At 37.4% G+C, this 23384-nt stretch overlaps 1 protein-coding gene across 6 annotated transcripts in view; it reads right to left on the bottom strand.

Annotated features, from left to right (window-relative positions):
- XRCC5 (X-ray repair cross complementing 5) overlaps positions 1-23384 on the bottom strand; it is a 55983-nt gene that overhangs the window by 21890 nt on the left and 10709 nt on the right. For 4 of the 6 annotated variants that reach the window (XR_012623773.1, XM_074828821.1, XM_074828820.1 and 1 more), the window contains 9 exons: positions 22299-22487; positions 19262-19376; positions 17438-17576; positions 14255-14367; positions 10786-10848; positions 9957-10094; positions 8457-8547; positions 7078-7211; positions 1325-1521 (listed from right to left, as the gene is read on the bottom strand). Coding sequence is in view for 5 of the 6 variants with exons in the window: in XM_074828821.1 (XP_074684922.1) it covers positions 1325-1521; positions 7078-7211; positions 8457-8547; positions 9957-10094; positions 10786-10848; positions 14255-14367; positions 17438-17576; positions 19262-19376; positions 22299-22487 (1179 nt within the window). In the remaining variant the exon portion in view is untranslated. Of the gene's footprint in view, positions 1-833; positions 1064-1324; positions 1522-7077; positions 7212-8456; positions 8548-9956; positions 10095-10785; positions 10849-14254; positions 14368-17437; positions 17577-19261; positions 19377-22298; positions 22488-23384 lie in introns of those variants that run through there. The other 2 variants (XM_074828824.1, XM_074828822.1) reach the window with 2 other exon arrangements.

The raw sequence follows: 23384 nt of genomic DNA, 5'->3' as shown, positions 1-23384 counted from the left end.
TTTTTAAAAACTGGTTCTATCACTTTTTAATACACATATATGTATGTATGTATGGAAACACACAGAGAAACTGGGGCACAGAGCAAGGACAAGAGAATTTAATCAGTATGAACTCACAGACACACCAAGGCAAGACAGGCACACAGAGCAATGAACCAAATCAAAAGCAAGGTGTTTCCCAGTCTGTATACAGAAATGTTGTCATTATTCCAGAGCAGTAACATGTGAAGTCCTGTGTCATGTCTTCCCAAAGATATCATGCTCTAGCCAACCCAAGGCAAAGGATATATGACAGCTCAGCTAAGCAAAGCCTCAAAATGGCTCAAAGACATTGTTCCTAGCACTGAAAGGACTGAACTAAAAATGACAAAAGGGAGGGAGAAGGAGCTGAGAACTCTCCAACATCACAGGGGACCCACTAGTTATATTATAGGCATTCAATAAAGTAAGCTCTAAGAAGCAGATTTTGTCTGAGCAAATTGATTTGGCTGGGGTGACTACCAATGAAGTAGGAATTAAGTATTTATTCTTTATGTACGCAGCACAAATAAAGTAAACACAGTATATGTAATAACAACAACAAAAAAATCTTATTTTAAAAACTGTTCAGACAATAGATGTTCTAGAAAAGAGTTCATAATAGTTTGATTTTCCAAGACATCCACATTTATTGCACAACAGATAATGAAGCTGTTTTGATTTGGTATTCAAAATGAAAGTTACAGAACAACCTAAATCAAGCATGCTGAGAAGGAAGTCTTATCTTTACAGCTAATTTAAAGCTCCACAGCATTTATTCTAAACTAAATTAGACCTCTGTTATTCTAATTTGAACTATTTTATAACTACCAGCAGGACAAACCATTTGACCAGGAGACAGAAAGCAATGCAACAGGTTTCCCAGAGAGGATATGCAGTCTCCATCCCTGGCTGTTTTCAAGACCAGACTGGATGAAGCCCTGAGTTACCAGTTCAGATCGATCTCATAGGTGACCCTGCTTTGAACAGCAGCTTGAACAAGAAACCTCCTGAGGTCCCTTCCAACCTGATGGATTCTGTGATTCTGTGACAACAAATATAGACATGAGGAAGCTACAGACTGGTTCTTGGTGTGTCTTGCCCCATAACAGTAAGACCACCACTATTCACAAAATACCCCAGACATACTGTGGTACCACAATATTCTCCACCCATCAGTATTTTTGCAGTGTGTAACTCATTATCTTATGTTCAAAAGACTCTGAGCCTGCTTCATCCAGCAAAAACTATTTGAAGTGTAAAAAAAAAAAGTTTCAAAAAAATTCATAATACATCTCCAACTTACTTGTCTTTGAAGATATCTTGAGCAGTCTTCTCTTCTTTTTTTTTGCCAACTTCCTTTAGGGGGAAAAGTGCTTTTACTTTTTCAAGAGGAGCCTGACATCTTTCTTTTACCACACAGGGCATCTCCAGCATCTCTAAAAGGTGCTGTTCAATTGGTGGCAATGGCTCATTGGGGTGAAATGCCTTATGCTGCAAACACTGCAAGAAACAATTTGAGCAAAGAAAAACTTTCAGTTTCTGTGCTTTTGATATAATGCCTGTATGCCTGACATCATATGGTACACACAAACTATCTTCCATATTAAAAAACCTGCCTTTATATTGCTGACAAATATTCCAGCTCACAAGTGGATTGAAAGTCATATTATGATCAGCTATTTAAGGAGATTAGTAATGATATTAAACAAGAATACTGATGCAGATGAGTGTTCCCATATTCACTGGAATGAGTTCTATGAAAATTATTAGGAAAATCTCAGGAATGAGTCACCTGCATCTATTCAGCTTTTTAACTTCACTTTACCTTTAAAATGCAGTTCTATCATACAACAGTCACATGGGAGAGATTTCTATACATTCCAAAATGAGGCAACAAGATATATAGCCCAGCCATGTATTCTAGTTATCGTCACAGTCCATTGTCCCTCAAAGAAAATATTTCTTCTTGGTTAATAAAACTCAGTATGTATACAAGAGAAATTCTCACCAGTTGAAGAGCAAATGGAAAGAGAGAAGTTAAATGAGCACAGGTGAGGCCTAGAATATAGGTATGTTTGCAAATTAACTTTGAAAAAAGTGAGGGAATGAAGGGGCCTGACAGATGTACATCAAAGTTGGAACAGATGGTATGAGCTACAGAAGAGAAGGCTTTTTCACTAAAGTGTAAAGACAGTGCACACAGTCAGGGAGCCAAACAGAGGGTGAGAGATGAGGTTAATGAGGCAGGCTACAGAAATTCCATTGAGAATTTTGAAAACAAAATAGGTATCTCTTCAATGTTGTGAAGTGTGGGATAGCAGATGTATGTGTATGTGCATATATATACACACAGATACCAGTGCATGCACACACATACATAGAAACACATGATGTACATGGGAGGATAATTTTTCCAAGCCCATTGCACGGGGTGAATTAGATAAAAGTGTGAAGGTAACTACTCGGTAAACTAGGAACACAGCAGAGATTTGCTGCCCTGTTGGCTGTCAAGACATGACATTAATTTAAAAAACAAAACCTAAGCAAACAAAATCCTCTATTCATGCTGAAAAGCTGCCAATAAATAAAATACAGACCATATGCTACACATCAATACTGATGTGCTTTCATGCTGCCATTAAGATTCCAATCCATATTAGAGCATGCTTTCAAAAGGAGGCAGTCATACAAGGCTACTGATTTGGAAACACTTGCAATGATTTAAGGCATAATTATTTTGAAAGAGAGTAAAAATGTTGCTGGAAGCTGCAGTAATGGCTCTTGTGATACAAAAAGACCCAGTATTAAAACAACATTAGGGAACTGAATTAAACGCACAAAGCAAAAAAAAAACTAAGTCCCCTGTTGTGAGTGTTTTTTTCAGGCTTTTGCATCTGAAATCTCCATGTGCAGCTGCAAGAACAGACTGAGTAGCCACAGTCTCCACTTGTTCTTGTTTTTAGAGTAGATGACCTCTGAAACCTGAGACGGCAGGTACCATCAAAATTCAGGTGCTAAACGGAGATGAAGTTGAACAGACTTAACCTCTAATCCCAAACCAGTTGCTTTTAACCTTGCTTTCTCTTCCTTCTGTGCCCAGCAAGAACCACTCCTACCTTCACCGGCTGGAAGGCAACCCACGCTGCCACTGGCTTCCAAACTCACCATTCTACGCATGCATGTTGTCAGCAATGTACTAGCTCCTCCTTGCTCTTCCAAATTTCCTTACATTTCCAGGCTAGAGATATAGCCAGCCTTCAGGACCAGGGGTCACACTAAGATTGTGTCAATGGTAACGAAGTGGGCTTTTCTCATAATTAATTCCATGACAAGCAATGACATAAATGCATGAATAGGCAGGAATTTACAGCAAGAAAGCATCTGTCTTGTTCCCTTGCACACAGCATCTAGGAACATACTCTTCTAAAAACATACTTTAGAAAATCTAAAAATTCCACAGGAAACTGATAGTATTTAAAGCCTTAGGACATGGGAAACACATTCAGCTATCTAAAAGATAAGCATCTAGTCTACACCAGTCACCTACTCACTCTACACAACCACAATTATCATGTACTTATGACAGCTGAAACAAGAAGGTTCAATTACTTTCCCAAGGTTCTTTTTTTCATGGATTATGGAATAGACTTGGACAACTCAGCTTACAATAATTAGTTAGCTTTTGGGTGGTTAAATATGTGTGAACTGAATCCCAACACAAGTGTCTTAAGAGTTCAGTTTATACCCAGTTTGTGATGATTTAAAAATGGCCTCCCAACAGATCTACTACATTCAACCAAAGATAAGATTACTTGTTGCTGAAAGCCCTTACACACTTCCATGAGCAACCTCCTGTCCCCCTGTTGCTCTGTTTTTTGAAAGAACATAACCATACAGTCCAACCACTTATAAACGAGCTTAGTCCTCTAAGGTCGCTTACATGTGGCCTAACAAGAGCCATTACAGCATATTTAGATGCAGACTCTGCAGCTGGATCCCATTAACTATGAGATGCTGCAAGTCACCATCCCCATAAACCTTTCCCCCAGGTCTGTCTCAGTACAGAACAATTGCTGTTGAGCAATTTGTTTATTTGGCTATCAAATAAGATGTACTGCGTTCCCCAAACGTCTTATGTGCTTCAAATCCCTGTACGTATGAGGAACAACTTAATGTTGGAAGTCTGCCACCACAAAAGCTATGGAAGTTCACTTAGGCTTTTCTGGAAGCAAGGACTAAAAGTTGAAACTCTAGATATAGGATATTCCTCATCTTCCACTCCAGCAAGTATCAGCAACTCCTTTCCACCCACTCTGTCATTTCCTGATGCCTACCACTACTTCCAGAGATATAATTTAGCTGTTTCTCATTAAATTCTGGCTCTTTTCACTTATCATTCCAAATATCTTCATGAGGCAACAAAGCAAGGAAATGAAGGAGGAGTTCATCCTTTCTTGAGAGTCATTTTTCCAAACCATTTATAGGTCCTGTTCAGCCCAATCAATTTACTGGCTACATTCAAAAGACGATGTATAATTTTTCTTCGTAGTTCTTAAGGAACCAGTAGTGCCACTTGGTCCAAGAGCAAAATATTAAGAATCTGGAACATGTCTGCAGCAAAGGAGAGAACAATCTTTCTGCAATTTATACAGATTAATAGAAGTTTTATAACCAAGTTGAAAAAAAGGGGCTGTGCGTGGCCAAAAGAAAGCACTAAAAGGAGGGGTAATTGTGGTGGTGCAATTCTCACCCCTCCCTGCCCCTCTCGTTGGGCTGCTTGGTGCTACGTGTGATTCCACCCACCTCCCCTCGAGCTACACAATCTGTGGAGATAAGGACTTCTAACATAGAGTTGCACATTCATCAAGTTCTTGTGCAACTGCTGGAAGGCACCAGAAGGTATCTGATAAAAGTCAATTATCTTGGACCCTATAAACTGCGACCACAAGGGAGACCCTTTGAGCTCTCCTGGATCACAGCGGGTCTGTGACCAGCATCTCCCCTGAGCTGGGACGCCTCTCAGGTATCAAAACCCTTAAGGTGTCGTCTGCTGCCAGAGCTGACAGAAGGCCAGGGCGAAGTCAACCTGCTCGAGTCTCAATTACTGCCCGTTGAGGAATGCCAAGGCATTGGGAGTATTTGCTCTAAACTCGAGAAGAGGGAAATTTTTCTTTGAGCTAGCTTCTCTTTCACCCGTTCTTTCTCTGTTTATTGGTGTTTGGGTACGTACTTCATTCTACTGGATCCAAATACTTTTGCTTCTCTGTGTGTGTTTGTATGTTTTATGTATGGCACGTATATACGTATAAATTAAGGTACCGCTAAGTAAGTTAGTGTGAATCTTGTCATTTTAGAATCTGTAAATAAGTCACTTTTTTTTCTTTCAACATTTCTGAATTATTTTGTAATGATAAATTGCTGTTAGTTATTAATAAGTCTAGATTTCCTAGTAAATCATTACCGTGTCAATACTTTCATCCACGACAGTAATTTAGGGCTTTATAAACAGCAAGCCTTGTGGACAGGAACCGTATACTACCAAGTACATTGAAATGGTCAATAAATACTTTTTCCACCAGTAGCATTCACCCTTACAAAATCCTACTATCCTCTAAGGGAATTGGTGAGTTACCCAGTTACTCTCTTCTAGCAGCACTTGACCCAACTGCTGGGACAACACCATCATACTGTTTCACAAGGCAAATGGCACACTTAAAGAAACATCTTTCATTGATAGGCAACATTCACTGAACGAAAAGAATGCAAAATTGTATCTAGCAATGTAATAAAGGAAATTCTATCCCCTATGTGTTTTGTTCACAAGCAAAGCCAGATTTGTTTTGCAATAAGCAAGCTTTACAACACTTCCTAAAATACAAGTCATGCAGAGGTCAATCAATTTTAAGCTCTTGCCCAGCAATAACCTTCTTCTGACCAAATCTTGCATTGAGTTACACATTGTCTTGTCAATATGACTGGCAGAATTTGAAGGGAACACTGAATTCTTCAGGTGTCAATCAGAGTAGGATTTGAAGACCGTGGGCTTATATGTGTTCCTGAAACGTACATATGACTTTCAGATCCTTTGCTTCTTTTGACAATACTGAGGCAGCATGGCTTTTAGAAGCTAGGGTAAGTTTTCTTAATTTAAAAAAGCATCTTCTTCCTACTTTTAAACTGAAAAAAATTCATTTGGAATTGTTGAGATATGATGAACATGGTTGCTATAATACCGTTTTTAGTCAATTTTCAGAGTGAAATCACACACTCGGTATATCTCCATGGTTCTGTACACAACGCAATTCTGCAGCTGCATAAACTGCAATATAATTTTCCTTATTTTTGAATTTGCTGTGTCATTTTTCTGAACACTTAAATTCCAATGTATAATTAAGTCTCTCGTCCTCACAGTTGCAATGAAAATCTTCATGATATGAAAGGAATGTAAATCAAAATGTAGACAGCTTAATACAACTGCAAGAAGTGTGAACTCTTCTGCTCACCCATAAAATGCATCAGCTCAGACACTCAAATGGAATATTTTAAATGTCAACAATGTTAACCATTTACTACTGATCTGTTTTGGAACAACTGCTAGACACAATAACGCACAGAAGAGTGACTGCTCAAGATCTGATACGACACAGAATGAGAAGCTAAAGAGATCCCTGATTTTTAGTCAATTTCTCTCTTTGCCCAGAAGCTGAAGACTGAGCCTATGTACACACCATGATCGCTGCAATACAGTGTTGAGACACCCAAGCAAATTTTAACTTGTCTAGTCTAGGCGCCTGTGAATATCACTGATGCAGTTGAAGACACCTCAGCACAGGTGTAATTTCCCTTGCTTCTTGAAAACTGGTAATTTTAAGAATAAAATCAATGCCGGAGACAGAAATCACTGCCAGAAATCACTGGCTACCCCATACTCAAATGCAAAATAATTTCTATTTCCATCTTCACAATGCAGATCTTTCCAATGCAAATGAGAGAAAGACAGAAAGGTGAGAAGTCTTACCAAAAGAAGTTTTTAAAAAATAACATAGTTCATCTCACCTGATATAACCTTTGAAAATGAGGGTTTGGGATTTTGCTGGGCTTAAACAGGTCCTCAAAAGTTTCTCCATCATCATCTTCATAAATCAAATTCATAGAATCAATCAAAGAGTCAACAGCAGATAACTGATCCGCTAAGGCAGCAATTACATACAAAGAAAAATTAAATACACTTGCAGATGGGTGCATTTCTTGAAACAATTTATAAACGAAGATTCACTTCACAATGCAAGATTTTGACCAAGTCATTACATGCCACAGAATACACTGCAGAAATAGACATGCCAATGAAGAATATGGATAGTGGACACAGTAATAAACCCCTGCTTTATTTAAGGACTACAATGTAAAGTCATAAAGCTTTTTTTTTTTCCCCAAGACCTCAATTATTGCTGCCTTTCTGCTTCCATTTTTCTTCTTTTTCAAGATGTTTTTATTTGCAACAGAAGGTTTATAGGCCACTTAGAAAATAAGGAGAACAGTTGGCTTGAAAAACTAAATGGTGTAATATAAATTTTAAAAGTTATGATTGCAAATTATCACAGTTCATGATAGTCAACTATTGCTTTGGTAAGACAGGTTTTATATTTGTTCTCAAACTGCTGGTTCCAGGCAAGAAAATAGAAACTGTTTCAGAAACAACCCAGCATGCTTTATATACCCTGAAGTGCAGATGCCCATTCAATGGATCTCATAACAAATTAAAGAAGTGGGAGTGGATTTTAAACTACATCCATTTACGCTCATTGCTGTGCAAAATTCTCAGAACAGTGAGTCAAGTTTTGTATGGCTGCATGTTCTATGGCTCTCCAAAGACACCGGCCTCCATCTGAATCTGGACACTAGTAAGTGCATGCTTTAAAAAACACCACACCACAGAAAATACAGATTTTGCCTTTGTACATTATATTAACAGGTCATACTGCATCTGGCTACAGGACCAGCATTGTACGAAAGGAGCCAATGCCTCTATTCTGATTCTAGCTAGCTAATCATATTGTAGCTCCCACAAGGTTTGGCCATTTAGTCTCACAAATTAGTTCAAAGATACAAGGATACAGAGGACTAAATCTCAGATCTCTATGACAGAAATCCTGTGAGACTAATAATCCCATAACCCAAGACAGAAGTCAATTAACAGGACCTCAAGTCTGCTCAGCCTGCAACTAAACTGGCAAAGTTTTGATCAAGGCTTTACACTTCAAGATGTCATCACCATAATGTATTCCCAAAGGGCTGGGGGCTTTTTCTTAAACCAAAATTATGACAAAGCTTGTGTTTTCATTGGAAATCCAAATACTCTAACTCTTTTAGAGTGTCTTAAAGGAAGACAAGTAGGTTACTTTGTACTTACTATCTTACCTGTAGGACTATCTTACCTGTAGGAATGCATTTTTTATTGTTTTTCAAGGATGAAAATATATACTGTCTTAAGTCTTCCATGTAGGGTAGTTGTACGTAGATGAGACACTGAGCAAGGTGAAAGAAAGAAACAACTGAGCCTGAGGAAAAAAATCCAAAGTATCCCAGAGTGCCCTATCAGGGCAATATAAACATAAGAAAAATCCTAAAATCTAATATCCGTCTGTAACAAAATATTTAAATAAAGTATTTACAGAGCAACACAGTTTTAAGCAGAATAAAACACAGCATTATTTTACAATATAGCAATGGCTACACTCCTCATTTTTCTACTGGTGGAATAAAGACCTCCCAGGTCATCCAATCCCTTTTTCTTGTGCAGAGTTCCAACTAGACAAGCTTTAAATAGCCCCTATATTTTTGCTGCTTTGGGAGGTTTTATCATACCTTACTGTGTTTCAAAGTCAGAAGTTGATTTTGTTTAACAATCTCAGTCTATTCATTTCTTTATTCAAATACCTCCTCTAGTTCATACCACCCTAAATAATTCCTTTCCATCCTTTATGTTTATACCCTTCAAAAGCCTGAAGGTTGTTGTGCCTGCCCCCACCTTCGTCATTGCTTAGCCATGCCATACATATTTAGCTCTTTCAATAGTCTCTCATACGTAAGACCACCGAAAACATATGCTGTAAAAATTCTGACATACTGTGTCACTTCTGGGTCTCTCAGAATTTAAAAAAAAAAAAAATTTCAACTATGATTCTGCTGTGTACATAACTTTTTCCATTTTTTTTTTTTTTCTTAAGAAGCAGACTTCATTTTTTTCTCCTGTTTTTTATAATAACCTTTTCAAGTAAACATACTACTGTCTTCCTAACTCTCCATATGAATTTAAACAGCAGCTTTAAATGCTGTGAACTCCTCCCCTCAGTTCCAGTTGACTTCGAAACCTAATGACAATGGCATAGTTGGACATGCTTGAAATGCCACATCAAATATCAAATTCTGAACTACCAAGCAACCTGGAGATAAATCCAGAGTTTAAGAAAACAAAACAATCTAGTGCAATTTTGGATTGTACACAGAGAGGTAGGTAGTTACACAGCAAGAAAGCAGTGGTAACTTACTACATAACTATATGATTACACATAGTTTCTAAATACCAAAAAAAAAAAGATTTCTAGGATAACAAAACAAAATTATTACTATATTATTGAAATAAAAATCAGTATTCTTTAAATCTGTAATATAGAGGATACTCATAGAAACATATGGCATTATTTTTCCACATATGGAAAATGGGGAAATTTTCTATGGAATTTTCTTAAAATTATTTATTATGTCCTTGTCCTAAGACTTAGTACTATTTTCCAAAATCACTCTGAAGTCACATTGGTTTCTTCTGGTATTACACAACACTGCAAATTCATATGATTCAAATAGGATTATATTTTAATTGGTATTTGTAAAGCATCAATATGACGGCTGTCTGCAGAAAGAGAGTGAAAAATTACCTCGTATGCATCCTTAATATATGGAAAAGCTACTCCAATTTGTGGGTTACTTCTTCTATCATAAGCATATCGCACTATAGCTACCACTTTCAACTCATCCAATGCATGAACAAGGGCAGAAAAAGCAACAGCTGCATTCTGGGGAGGGGAAAAAAAAAAGGTCTAGAGAGTCATGCAATTTATCATTAGTCTGCTGAAATACATCTTTCACAGTGAATTCAACAGCATTGATTTAGTCAAGACTAGTTCCCATTTCAGCTATAACTTCAACACAAGTATTTTTTATGTCCAAAAAATGAACAAGCAGAAAGGTCAGATCTCATCACAATAGTGGATCCATTCAGAGCTGAGCAAACTTTAGATCCAGCATGTCTCACCTTTTCCACTAAGTGTGAAGAGCTCTCAGAAGTATTACAAGAGACACAGAAAGGGTGGGAAGTCAGACTCTTAAAGGAACACATCAGAGCACTACAGTGAGGTTTTTACCTCTAATATTTAAAATAATTTGGAGGACTGTTCTAAACAACACAGTCACAGGGCACACTGTTACTTTGCATGAGAATGGACTTAACCACCAATTCCAGGTTCCCCATGGCCTTGCACAAACATAGTATTTACCAGTTTCTCATTATTCATGAGATATGGTATTCATTTGGGGTCTAATCCAACTTCTTTTCATCCTAATGGGCAATGGAACAAGACTTCTGTAAACTGCATTAAAAATACTTGTTTTATTAACACGGAAAGACAGGACAATCTCAAGCGCCACTACTATTCTTTTCTGTTCCACAGCAAAACACCTTCAGCATTAAACTTCAGTTCACCTTACCTCATCATCTTTTGCTGCAAAGACCTTCAGAACCTGGTTGCCCATGTAGTAATGCCTCTGGATCTACAGATTCAAATGGTCAACAGTTAGCCTGATCTAAAGAAAGTGTCATTAATGCAACTGGACCAGTTAAATTATGAAACAACTAACACACTACACAAGTGAGAAACCACAAAATTTAATTACTGTGCATAGAAGTTAAAGCCCTGTATATGTTTCATATCTCCATTTATCACTCCATATGAATATTCAGTCATATTCAGCAGGATATACTCATACCTTCCTACTGATGAGCAGGAATGAAAGACTACGTACTTGCAGCTGTTACCAGTCTGAGTAATACTGCAGTAACTCAAAAGTCAGTGTGGAAAACCACAGTAGTGAACAAAAGACCTAAACCTAACTGACACCACCTCTATGCTATTAAATTTTCCTAGCAAAGATACGTCAAAAAGGAGCTGAAAAAAGTCACATCCTTAATACAGCAAGCTGGAATATATACAGCTGGGCTGGCAAAGAAGCACTTCTGTTAGCAGAGTTTATGCTGTTCATGAGCATGGCTGACCCTCCCCCAAAAAACCCAAAACAACAAACAGTTTTGTCCAGAGGCATTGGTGGAATAGCTGGAGCTACAGAGGCTGTGACACACACCCAGAGAAACACTGCAATAGTGGAAAACCTGTCACAAAGACTGCACGCTACTATGAACACTGGTTAAAATGATCTTTCTTTGTTAAGTAAAAAAAATCTCTTCAGATTACACTGCCTCCAAACTAACCTGGAGTTTCATTATTTAGCAAATTACGATAATGTTGTTGAAGACAATGACAACTTGCACCAGAGCAGATCTGTTCAATGTATTACAGCACGAATCTTCAACTCAGATTATTCTATCTGCTATTACTCTTTGCTGTTCTGTCTTTAAAAGCTCAGGAAATAAAAAAAAAAAAAAAAATTTAAAATAATTTTTTTTTAAAAAGCTCAGGAAGACACGTGTATATCACTACACCTTTTTTTGTTTGGGAAGAAAAAAGATCCTTTTGTAATATTTTCAAGTATTATTTCTTGATTTACATGGCATTGCTTATAAATTAAAAATCAAAGTTTAAGCAGCCTCTGATCTTCTTTCCTGAGGGATGTAACTCAGAAAAATAATATAAGGTGGTTCTATTGCTTCTTTAATTATGTATTTGGAGCTGTTCCAGCTTCTCTAGTTAATAATAAATTAGCTTTTCTCCAAAGTTTTTAAAAGAAACAATTTAATATAAAACATACATTTGAATAGTGTCAGTATTATGATTCCAAACAATAACATTCAGGAGCCAAAACATAAGGAAAGCATGGGTCTTGAAAATTCCCATTGTAGCTGAAAACTTCCTGATATCTATACAGTGTAATTTTAATCCTGCAATCACACCTGAAAAATTTTATTCCATTGAGGTCTATGAAACTACTATCAGGCATAATTACTCACACTTTTAGTTACAGGACCAGAGAACACTTTATTTAAGATGTAATTCCTATTTGTTATGAAATCCACAGACAAGAGAAGCACACCATAAAAATTATCAAGAGCAATAAATATTTTGTGCATTGAAAAAATATAAAACCAACTTGTTAATTCTTTGAGGCATATTTATGTGAATCAAAAATATTCCTACAATTGATTATATTCCTACAATTAATTAACTATGTATTTGAAGGTATTTCCACACTACCTGAGACCAATGGTGGAAAAAAAAAATCCATGCAAAATAACAGCTCAGAAGAGCATGATTCTTCTGTTTTCCTCTTACTTTGTTTTCAATAAAAGTCAGACTTCAGGTCGAAATAGGAGGCCAGCCTCCAGCATAAGAAAACATTGCACATGGTAAAATACATCTTACAGAATTAAATGAAGACAATAAGACTCATCTGTAGGCTAATAACACATGAAAAGATGCAAGGAACTGTCTCACTGAAACACTGGATTCAGACACAACATTTCACTTGTTAGATCCAGTTTTTTGTACAAAATTTAGCAGTCCTTAATATCTCTCTGCCCTGGCCAATTCAGGGCATATAAGCCCAAGTATGATATATTTCCTCAATCAATCACTTTCAGTACACAAGTTCCTATGTTATTTAACAACCTTAAGTTCTGAATGACCCCAAGGAGCACCCAGGTTACAGTTTCCATTTAGGCTGGCTTCTCATTTCAATACATCAACATAACTTCCTGGCTCCTCAGTTAATAACGTGAACCACTGCACTGCCATAGTTTAAGGGCATATCTAGCAACATGCAGGGGTCTCTGTGCCACCTGTACTGTAAAGTAAAAATATGTTTATTTACATCCATTTGGAAGTAAGCTCCCACAGATACTTCCTATTTCAGTAGCATCTTTCCTTCCTGGTAAAGGTAATGATTTCTCAGCCTTTATCAAGGGTTCTATTTTGTTCAGGCAGTGAGACATTTCAAAGAAGAGTAGGAGGGCTGGGAGCTTAAGAACAGAAGGTGCAGAGCTGCCCTATGATTTCCTTTCAGTTTTGAGTGGTCAAGGGGACTGGGTACAGTGACATTCAAGAGCAGTAAAGTTTCAGTCACCCTGTGCAATACTCTGGAGAAGAAAGAGTGGGAGCAGCTTTAACATTTCTAGCAATTACTGGTGTTCACACCTCTGTACCTTCTCCTTATGTGTCCTGCTTCAAGAAGGCTTTGTTAAGCCTATGGCTTTCCTAATGCTTAAGTCCTGGATTTTCTGCAGGAAATCACCTTGTGCTGGATAGCTTTTATTAAGGTACTTGCTCAACTTAAGTTTCTTACAACTTCCAGGTAAAACGAACGGCAAAGTTATTATCACAAGTACAGGTAAGTGCATACAAATACCAAGCATCTCATTGAAATAAATGAAGATAACATCATTCAGAAATTCTCCTTAAGTTCTATGAAGTCTTTGCTACATTTAGTTTTTGTTATAGTAGGAACAAGAAGCAAGTCACAATTCACAAACTAATCCTTATGGAAATGAGAATGAATGCAGTCAGTTCTCAGGCTTTCTTAAACATTTCTTTAATGTTGAGAGGCTTCTTCTGTTAAAAAGAACACACTAGTGGCTGGACAAAGCCCAAAAAAGGCCTCTGCAGAGAAGAGAGACCATCTTCTATTGCAGATCTGGCATCACTAAGTTCGTGAGATGAAATGAGACTACAGTACCTCTGTCTCCACTTTGCAGAGATCCGACTTCAGTGGCTGTGGCTTCGCTTGAGGGCCCAGTGGCCACATTTATGAGCTTCTCTCCTTCACAAGACTACATACTGGTTTACATGTACTAGAATCAGCAAATAAGTCACCCCTGTACACCTGACTGCAGATCCCCCATTCCCAATACTGGAATCCAGTACAACACCACAACTTTAGTGAATTCAAACTTAAATCAATTGTCTTGAACAACCCAGAAAGTTGAGTGGGAAGAAGTTTAGTACTGCACCTGAGAGGATCTGCTGAATCCCAAAACAGAAAAACATTTTGCTTCTGTTTTGTATTTCATTTGCTCTTCATCTTCCTTGGAAAAAGGAACTATATCACTCCCATAGCGAAACCCTGGAGAACAAGAGAAGAGCATCTGGTAAGCATATGGGCCTTCAATTCTAACACCGAAATTAGCTCTCTGAATATTTTAACAATGCATGCATGCCCCACAGCTACACTCCACACACGCTCATCAAATCACTTTCCCTGTTAACAAAAAAACCACACACTCCATAGACACATTTTGTACTTCACAAACAGCAGTTGCACTCCTTGTACATCATTTTATGTAACACAGCTACTCTCGTAGAGAGCAGGAAAGAAAATAAGGGAACTGAACATCTTGCCCAACAAAGTTATATTCACAGAATAGATTTAAGCAAATCAGAATAGATTTCAGCAAATAGACTGCAACACTCCCTGCAAACGTAATACAAAAAAACCCAAACATACCACAAATCATGGACAGGAAATGACACCGAAAGGGATTCAGAGGACAAAATGTGTTGACAGTGGAGGTGAGATACACCCTCACACACAATGGAAAACCAAAACACTCTTGTATGCAGAAGTGGTCTTTCTATATGTTTCTGCGGTTTACTTCCCATGCCTTACAGGGATATCTCCACAAAATAGGAAGTTGTTAGTTTCTCAGAGGTATCATCTGTTCCAACTGCTTATTCCCCCACCTCAAGTGCCAATATTCTCCCTGTAACATCATCACTTTATTATACTGTCACAGACTACGGATGATATCCTCAGGTGTGAATAAAGTAGAAGGAAAAGAGGTAAATCCCTGGCTGAAAAAACTATATGCAGATATTTTCTTGGAAAATTACAAGCAAACACACAGGTGGGATGAAAGAAATTGAGAGTGGTGGTCAATGGAGCTAAGTCCATCTGGAGGCCGGTCACAAGTGGTGTTCCTCAAGGCTCAGTGTTGGGACCATTTCTGTTCAACATCTTTATTGACGGTCTTGATAAGGACATAGAGTGTATTATCAGTAAATTCGCAGATGACACCAAGTTAAGCTGGAGTGTCGATCTGCATGAAGATAGGGAGGCACTACAGAGGGACTTGGATAGGTTGGATCAGTGGGCCAACGTTAACAGGATGAGTTTCAACAAGGACAAGTGCCAGGTCCTGCACTTGGGCCACAACAACCCCATGCATCGCTACAGGCTTGGGGAGGTGTTGCTGGAGAGCTGTTTGGAAGAGAAGGATCTGGGGGTTCTAATCTACAAACAGCTGAACATGAGCCAGCAGTGTGACCAGGTGGCCAAGAAAGCCAGCAGTATCCTGGCTTGTATTAGGAATAGTGTGACCAGCAGAAGTAGGGAGGTGATAGTCCCCCTGTACTCTGCACTGGTGAGGCCATACCTGGAGTATTGTGTCCAGTTTTGGGCACCTCAATATGAGAGGGATATCGAGGTGCTGGAGCGAGTGCAGAGGAGGGCAACGAAGCTGGTGAAGGGCCTGGAGAATAAATCCTATGAGGAGAGATTGAGGGCGCTGGGACTGTTCAGTTTGAGGAAGAGAAGGCTGAGGGGAGACCTCATCACTCTCTACAACTACCTGAAAGGACATTGTAGAGAGGTTGGTGCTGGTCTCTTCTCACAGGTGATTAGTGACAGAACAAGAGGGAATGGCTTTAAACTGCAACAGGGGAGGTTCAGACAGGACATTAGGAAAAAATTTTTCATAGAAAGAGTGGTCAGACAGTGGAATACGCTGCCCAGGGAGGTGGTGGAGCCACCACCCCTGGATGTGTTTAAGGGTCATTTAGATGAGATATTGGGGGATATGGTGTAGGGGAGAACTTTGTAGAGTAGGGCTGATGGTTGGACTTGATGATCCCAAGGGTCTTTTCCAACCTGAATGATTCTATGAAATTTTAGTATGGGTGCTTCAAATGCAAAGTATTGTCTAATTAATGACATTTCTCAAAAGGTCCATATAAGTCCATGAGGCATCATCAGCTCTTTAACTGTAAGAAATATCACACCATTGATACAGAAATTTTTGGTCTCTTTTGTTCACATTGACCTGTTCATCACTTCTTTTTACTAGTATCCTGCTCACCCACTCACCAACTTAGGCAGTCAGGACATCAGCAGAGAATGGTCACAAATGCTTCATAATATATTCACTATAAAAAGTGGATTTTTTTTTTTAATTTACTAAAAGTTTTGAAGTTATAAAACATAAGCAGACTACTAGCTTTTAACTATCATTTCTGCTTAAAGAAACAAAGAAAATCACACTGTCATTGGGACGTTTTTATCTGCTACTGTTACAAAACACCTATCATTGCTACAATTGAAAGAGGGTAAATAAAAAAATACAGTATTTTTCTTAAATTTTTTAATTTATTTTATTTATTTGACAGCACTTTCTATGCTGTTATCTGAATAGTTCTGCCCTTTATAGTTAATACAATCACCCTACTTGTGTGGGATTGAAACAGCAAAGACAAAAAAAATTAGTAACAAAAATACATCTATACAATTGCAAAAACTTAAACATATTTGCTTAACTCCATTTTTAAAAAGTAGACTATTTCATTCTGTTTCTGGGGCCTTTAGTCTTCCAAGGAATTTAATCCACTCAGAAAGAAGCTGAAGGTTATAAAAGAAGGATTCTGCATGCCACTACTTCAGACTGAACCTGTTACAGAATTTAAACAGCAAAGCTAATAGACACTTGAACACGAAACCTTCCTTTAATGGTTTCATCTCCCCAATTGTAGAATATCTAGAGCAGTTGCTTATCTAGAAAAAAAGCAGTGTTATGAAAGTATTCATGTTATCAGTACAACTGATGATTTGAAAACAGAATAGAGGTAGCAGCACTACTTGCTACAGAACTGAGGTATGGTCCTCCACAGAATAGAGTTTAGGAAGCTGTAGTGCCTTCCAAGTTCCACCTGGTGGTATTATTATTATTCCTATTACTAGCAAAAGTAAGAATTTTTAGAATATGTGAAGACAAAGAGCCTCACATAAGTCTCTGTGTTCCTTCAGCTTAGAGAGCTTACATTCTAGGATCACAGCTAGGCTTCAAAGTTTAAAACTAAATGATTTAAGAGTACAAGGCATTAACTTCGGTTTGTCTTCAGGGTACACATAAAAAAAGTCATACCTTGAATAGTATCATCTTTCTGAACCTCTGTCTCGTCATCATCATTCAAGCAGTAAACAGTTTCTTTTTGCACATCATCTTTTCTGAGGGTTTTAGCATCGACAACTGTCCACATTTTTTTCACCTTCTCTTCTGTGATCTTTACATCAGAATTCAAAGAAAAGGAACATTTAACATTTCAGTGGGATCCAGAGTGCTTAGCAGAACATGCAAAAACTTCTTAGACCAAGTGCTGCATTATTTTGCCCATAAGGCAATGACAGCCCCTAATATGCATCTCTGACTGCTACCCCACTGCTTTCAGCACACTGTTTCAGCTATATGAGACCTAACACCTGAACTATGTCATACTGAGCACGTACTTGTCTTGGTTATTCATTAAAGTCATGGGCTAAGTCATTTGTGGAAGTCTTTTAGTCACAGGATAACATGTAACTTGCTTGCTATGTATTTTACTTCCTCCTACATAAATGTTTTTTACAAAGTGTTAAGATACATGTTAAAGATACAAGAAGACTCAATGTTCATTCAGCTTGATTGCCCAAGCTTAGTATCAGGCTTACTACAGTACAGCATAAAAATACCCTATATTACTGCAACTTTCCTAAAAGGCATAAAAAGATCCCAGCTGCATTACAGGACTGGTAGGAGAAAGAAGAAATAAATATCTGCAATGAGTGAACGTTTCCCAACTATAGGGAAAGAAAAATCCTTTCTTTTCTCTCTACTTTTCATACTTAGTGAATGAGAAGAAAAGTGGAGAACTGGGCAGAAAACAGGAAAGACAGAATAGATTACGTCAGTAGATATCACAAGTCTATTCCTAGCTCTGATCCAACTGCCGTAAGACCTCAGGCTAGTCACTTGGTTCGTGTTCCTTACTCTCCCAAGCTTAATTTATTTTGCGTGTAAACACCTTTGAGAGGGGACTCTTACTGCATATTTGTACAGGTCTGTCAAAATATCCTAGTAAAAAAAAAAAGGAATAAGTATAAATAAAAAGCTGGCAGCAGAGATTTCTTTCAAGGCCAGTATGCCTATATCTCAGACATGAGATATAATTCATAATACATCTTCATGAAACCTTGCAATATTGGCCAGACTCTTAGTTTTGTGTTCGAACAACAAACCAATTAATCTCCACCTCACCAGATCCATCAATGCTGCCACACTATATAGTTACCTATTAATTATGCAATAACTGGAATTTTGCACATTTTCTGTGTTTGAATACACTTACTTCTTCCCAGCACTGTGTGAAGGACCCATATAAACTATAAGGGAAATAGATTGTGCACAAGCTCTGCCAAAGAGTATAAAGCAAACAAGCTGAAATTACACCTTTTCTTCCAAGTCTGAAATAACAATAGATGCAATTCGAAACAATAGCTGGTAAAACATTTAGACCCGCCATTTTACATACACATGTGCATAATTCCTCTCATGCCTAGGGCTTACGAAATATATATTGTCTCATTGAGCTGTAGACATATCACTGATGTCGAATGGATTCACATAATCACAGCATTCTTAATCAGGTTCGTCAACCTCAACACCATTAAGTGTCACAGCGTAGATAGCAATTACTTCTATTTCCGTACATCATGAATTTTAGTTCTTTAACATATGTGTACAATATGGTGAAGTTAAAGTTGCTGTGGAAACCACAGTTTTAGATGTACTGGCTTCTACGCACATAAAATCTCTACCATAATTATTCTGGATGTTGCTTTATCTTTTATTTCCTTAGCTTTAAGGAAGAAACATGCAGCTGCACCTAACTTGCTGCCAAAATACACTAAAACATAGATTTTATGAACTTACTGATTTGTAGGCCACAATCCTTATAGACAAATTAGAACCAATAGTGAGCTGGCAGGGCCAAGCCATAGGTCTTCTTTCTATTTTCTTAAACATTGAAAGACGCTCCAGGCTCTCTCTAAATGAAGGAATGAGGAAAACAGAAATGAACTCTGGCTAACTCTAATAAAATATTACAGACAATATACTCTGTTCAAGGACACGCAGGAGTCCAATTGTTTCATCTTAGACTGCATAAAGCATCAGAAAAACTGTATGAATAATCTTGTCATTAACTATTGTCAGTAAAGAGAATGAAAAAAAGAGGTGGTACGCTAGATTATTCCCATCTCGAGCTTTTTTGATGGTTTGACATTAGGGCTTAAAGACAGTACGTTAGGTCTTGTGATGAAACTACACAACTGCTTATTAAGCGTTTTACATTCATCTGTGCTCACCCAATTAGGGCATGTAGTTAGCTGAACAACCCAAATTAGAAAAGGCTCTCTAAGTGGTAAAATGTTTTCTGCAGTGGAGGTGATGTAATAAAGAATCCAGTTTCAATTAACAGGATTTTGTTTGTGTGGTAATTAACTTCTGACACTTTTCTTTTTTTAATACAGTACTAATGAACTCATTATTTTCAGGGCACTCTGCTAGAGTAAAACAAGTTACTTTGAATATTTCTAGCCTAAACAGCATATATAAAAGTTCATAAAACACAAAAAAAGAAACTGTAATGATAATATACTAAAAAGTGTTAACTTAGTTGCACAACTTTAAGCAATGGAGTCCAAAAATTACAAATTTACAGTAAAAGTAATTTATATTATTGTAAAATCAAATAGACTTGTGCCCCAGAACATATTTCAGCCAATACAAACTGCATCGGTTATTTTGCTTTAAAATTCCAATGAAGAGAAAGCACCTGGAAAATTTTTTTATTGCCTGATGAAGCAAAGATAAAATACAGCTGACCTCACCTTTTTCACGTGATGATAAAACCCAAAATCTACCTCTCTCTTGATTAAACCACTCATCTGGCAGAAATTAAGATCAACTCCCAAAAACATTAGTGCAGAATTCAAATTGGTATTCTACTTTTCAAGTTTTTTAGGATGAGCAGGTTTTTTAAAAAAATTCTAACAGAAGCACAATGAAAGGACAAACTGCATTAGGATTTTTATAATGAGATGAACATTGTATTTCCTTTTTTGATTTTTTTTTTTTTCCTTGGGGAAGGGAAGGAGCAAAAATTTTTTTTTTCTAGCAATAGATAGGCTTTTTAAAAAGACCCTGTTACTACATCATTAAAAGTACTGTAACACATACATTCAAGGATGAATGCGAAAATCAAATACCTAAGTGTTAAATACCTAAAAATGTCATTTAAGCTCAATTAACTCTATCCTTTAATTTCTTATCTTTATAGAAGAAAAATGTTCCGTTATCAAAGAAGACTCAAACAACAAAACCCTAGTAAATGCACATTTCAACTTGTATTTTAAAATCACGTCTCTTCTCCTCTGGTCCCCAGTCCCTTCCCGCAAAACCCAGAGGCAGAAGTACCTCCTGTTCGATAGTCAGAGTATCAAACACTAAAAAAACACAACAAAATTTTCTCGCTTACTTTCCTGTTGTGACTAATTTATTTTCAAAAGAGTTGAAATATTTTTACCAGCAGGAATAATGAATATAGGAAAACAGAGTGTATCTGAGTTGGTGAATTATCATGACAGATTTACAAGGCTGACTTCTTAAATCTTGATAAGCAATTTAACTGCATCTAAAACCTCACATATTCTTAAACAATTTAAACAACTAAACCTTTAATCTATTAGCCAAATGCCTATTTAGCCAATGATTTTTTATTTCCCCTGAAAGCATGGCACTAAGACAGCTTATACAGTAGCAAGAGCTTGTGATAAGAAGGGGCCAAGCCACATAGCAGCTTCATGCATATGGATTATCCTAAAGGATAAACGGGCCCAGAAATATACTGCTTTTCTGTGCAGTCTTTCAATGCAATGACAAAGCCTGCTTTTTTTCTAGAGTCTCAGACTACTCTGTTGACTAGCATGGAATACGTACACAGTGATATATGTTTCTCCTCTAATTCACACTAATGCTCAAATAACAGTTTAACTGGCTGCTGAAGTGCAAAGCACATCAGTTGGGCAGGGTGAGGGAAGGAAACCCTACAAATAAAATGATGAATAACAGCATGCAAATCTACAGGTACCACCCTCATCTAAAAATTACACTTGATAATCACATTACAGCTATAATCTACTAAGATTCCTGAAAAACACCTAGTCTAAAAGATCACACTTCATAGTTGTAGAATAGAACTACTAAGACAGTAACATCAGACTTCTATAAGGCAACATAGTTGAATTTTGCTTGTTTCCCAACTGAGACAACACCCATGTGGAAGAGTCTTGGATATATCATTAGCTACAGTTTTTCAGAGACATGCATATATTTTTATTCTTTCACTGGGGAAATGAAGTGAAAAACCATCTTTCAACTCTTGCATTAGGAATGCTGCTAAAAAAGTATATTATTTGGCACAATGGCACATTCGTCTGTGATTAAAGAGCAGGATTCAACAAACATCACCCAAAACATTTGTGGGAGTTAGATAAACTAGTGAGCTAAAAGAAGTCTGTGATTGAGGAACAAAGGCTACCATTAAACGCAAATGTTCTGCCTGAACTATGTCACAAATTCCAATTCTTTCCAAAAGATGCTTCTGAAATCTCATTTATAGAAACATTCCCTCCAAAATCCACCAACACTAAAGATGGATGAACGCTGATTTTCTTCTTTAAATACAGATATAGAAAATTCATCTTCCACGAAATCTCTAAGCTCTTCTACCTGTTCTAAAAGCCACTGCAGAAGCTGTTTGAAAGGGACTGAGTGTACAGTGTTATAAAATTCACTGACTTCAGTGAAACTGGAAGCCAAGCGACTGATCACTTAATTCTTTTCGTCTTTTGGGGAAGAAATTGGAAAGTAAATTTACAGTATGATAAAGAGGATTAGTCAAGTTTACCTGAAACTATAAATTTCTTCTAGCCCTCCTTCTTCATCCAAAGTATGCATCAGTTTCCTCACCACATCAATGCCTTCCTTCTGTTGCTCAGTTAAACTCTTTCTTGGAAAAGAGTTTCTGCGCATATGAGAATGTACACTGCCACCTGTATCTTCACTTCCCTCATCAACATCCACTGGAAATGGCAGACTAAGAACACAAGCACAAGTAGTTAGTTTGACTTTCTTCTTAATTAACTAACTAAAAACAAAACAAAAATTGTATCAGGATCAACAATTTCTATCTAGCTGCAGTCAGACGCATAAAGTGCGACATGGCTTGCAAAACACAGGAAGCAGTATTTCAGGTCTAGTTGGCATTGGTAACATCACGACCAGAGTGCTGCACCAGTTCTGGGCATCATACATCAATAAAGATGTCCACATACAGAAAGGGATTAGGGAGTAAAGACAATGCTGACTAGAAAACAAGATCTATAAAAAAGATCGAACACGACAAAGCCTGTAGAGAAGGGAGTCAGAGGGCAAGACAGTCTTAAATATAAAAGGCTGTTGCAGAAATGAAGGGAACAATCGGTTCTTCATATTCAGCCTGCACTCAAATCACATCATGGAGTCTGGTCAGATATTCAAAAACCTGATAAAGGCATTTCAAACCATAATCTCTAAAAGCAACTGCCTGAGGAGATAGAAGAGTGTCCATCACTGGGAATCTTTATAAAAAGATTAGACAAACACTGTTCAGCAATGACATACATACAACTGACCCAGTCTAAAGTAGAGGATTGCTCTAGATGACTTGTTAAAGGCCATTCCAGGCTTGTGATTCTGTCTCGGCTCCAAATGCCAGCAAATGATACTTTCTCTGCAGTGGGGCTATTAGGTATATCTGGAATAAATGTTATTCTTTGAAATTTTAATAGCTTACAACACTAGGTGAATTTCTGACTGAAGATGATACATCTTCCTTCACTTCAAGAATCAGATTTAAAAATTTAGCCAGGGGTTACAGATAAAATGATTTTGCTGCTCTTCAAAATATAACAGAGTTAACTAAGTATAATAATCACAGAAAAGAGATGTGTAA

The sequence above is a fragment of the Strix aluco genome, chromosome 6, assembly GCF_031877795.1.
Source record: "Strix aluco isolate bStrAlu1 chromosome 6, bStrAlu1.hap1, whole genome shotgun sequence".
NCBI classification, from domain to species: domain Eukaryota; kingdom Metazoa; phylum Chordata; class Aves; order Strigiformes; family Strigidae; genus Strix; species Strix aluco.
This window is presented reverse-complemented; position numbering and strand designations above follow the sequence as displayed.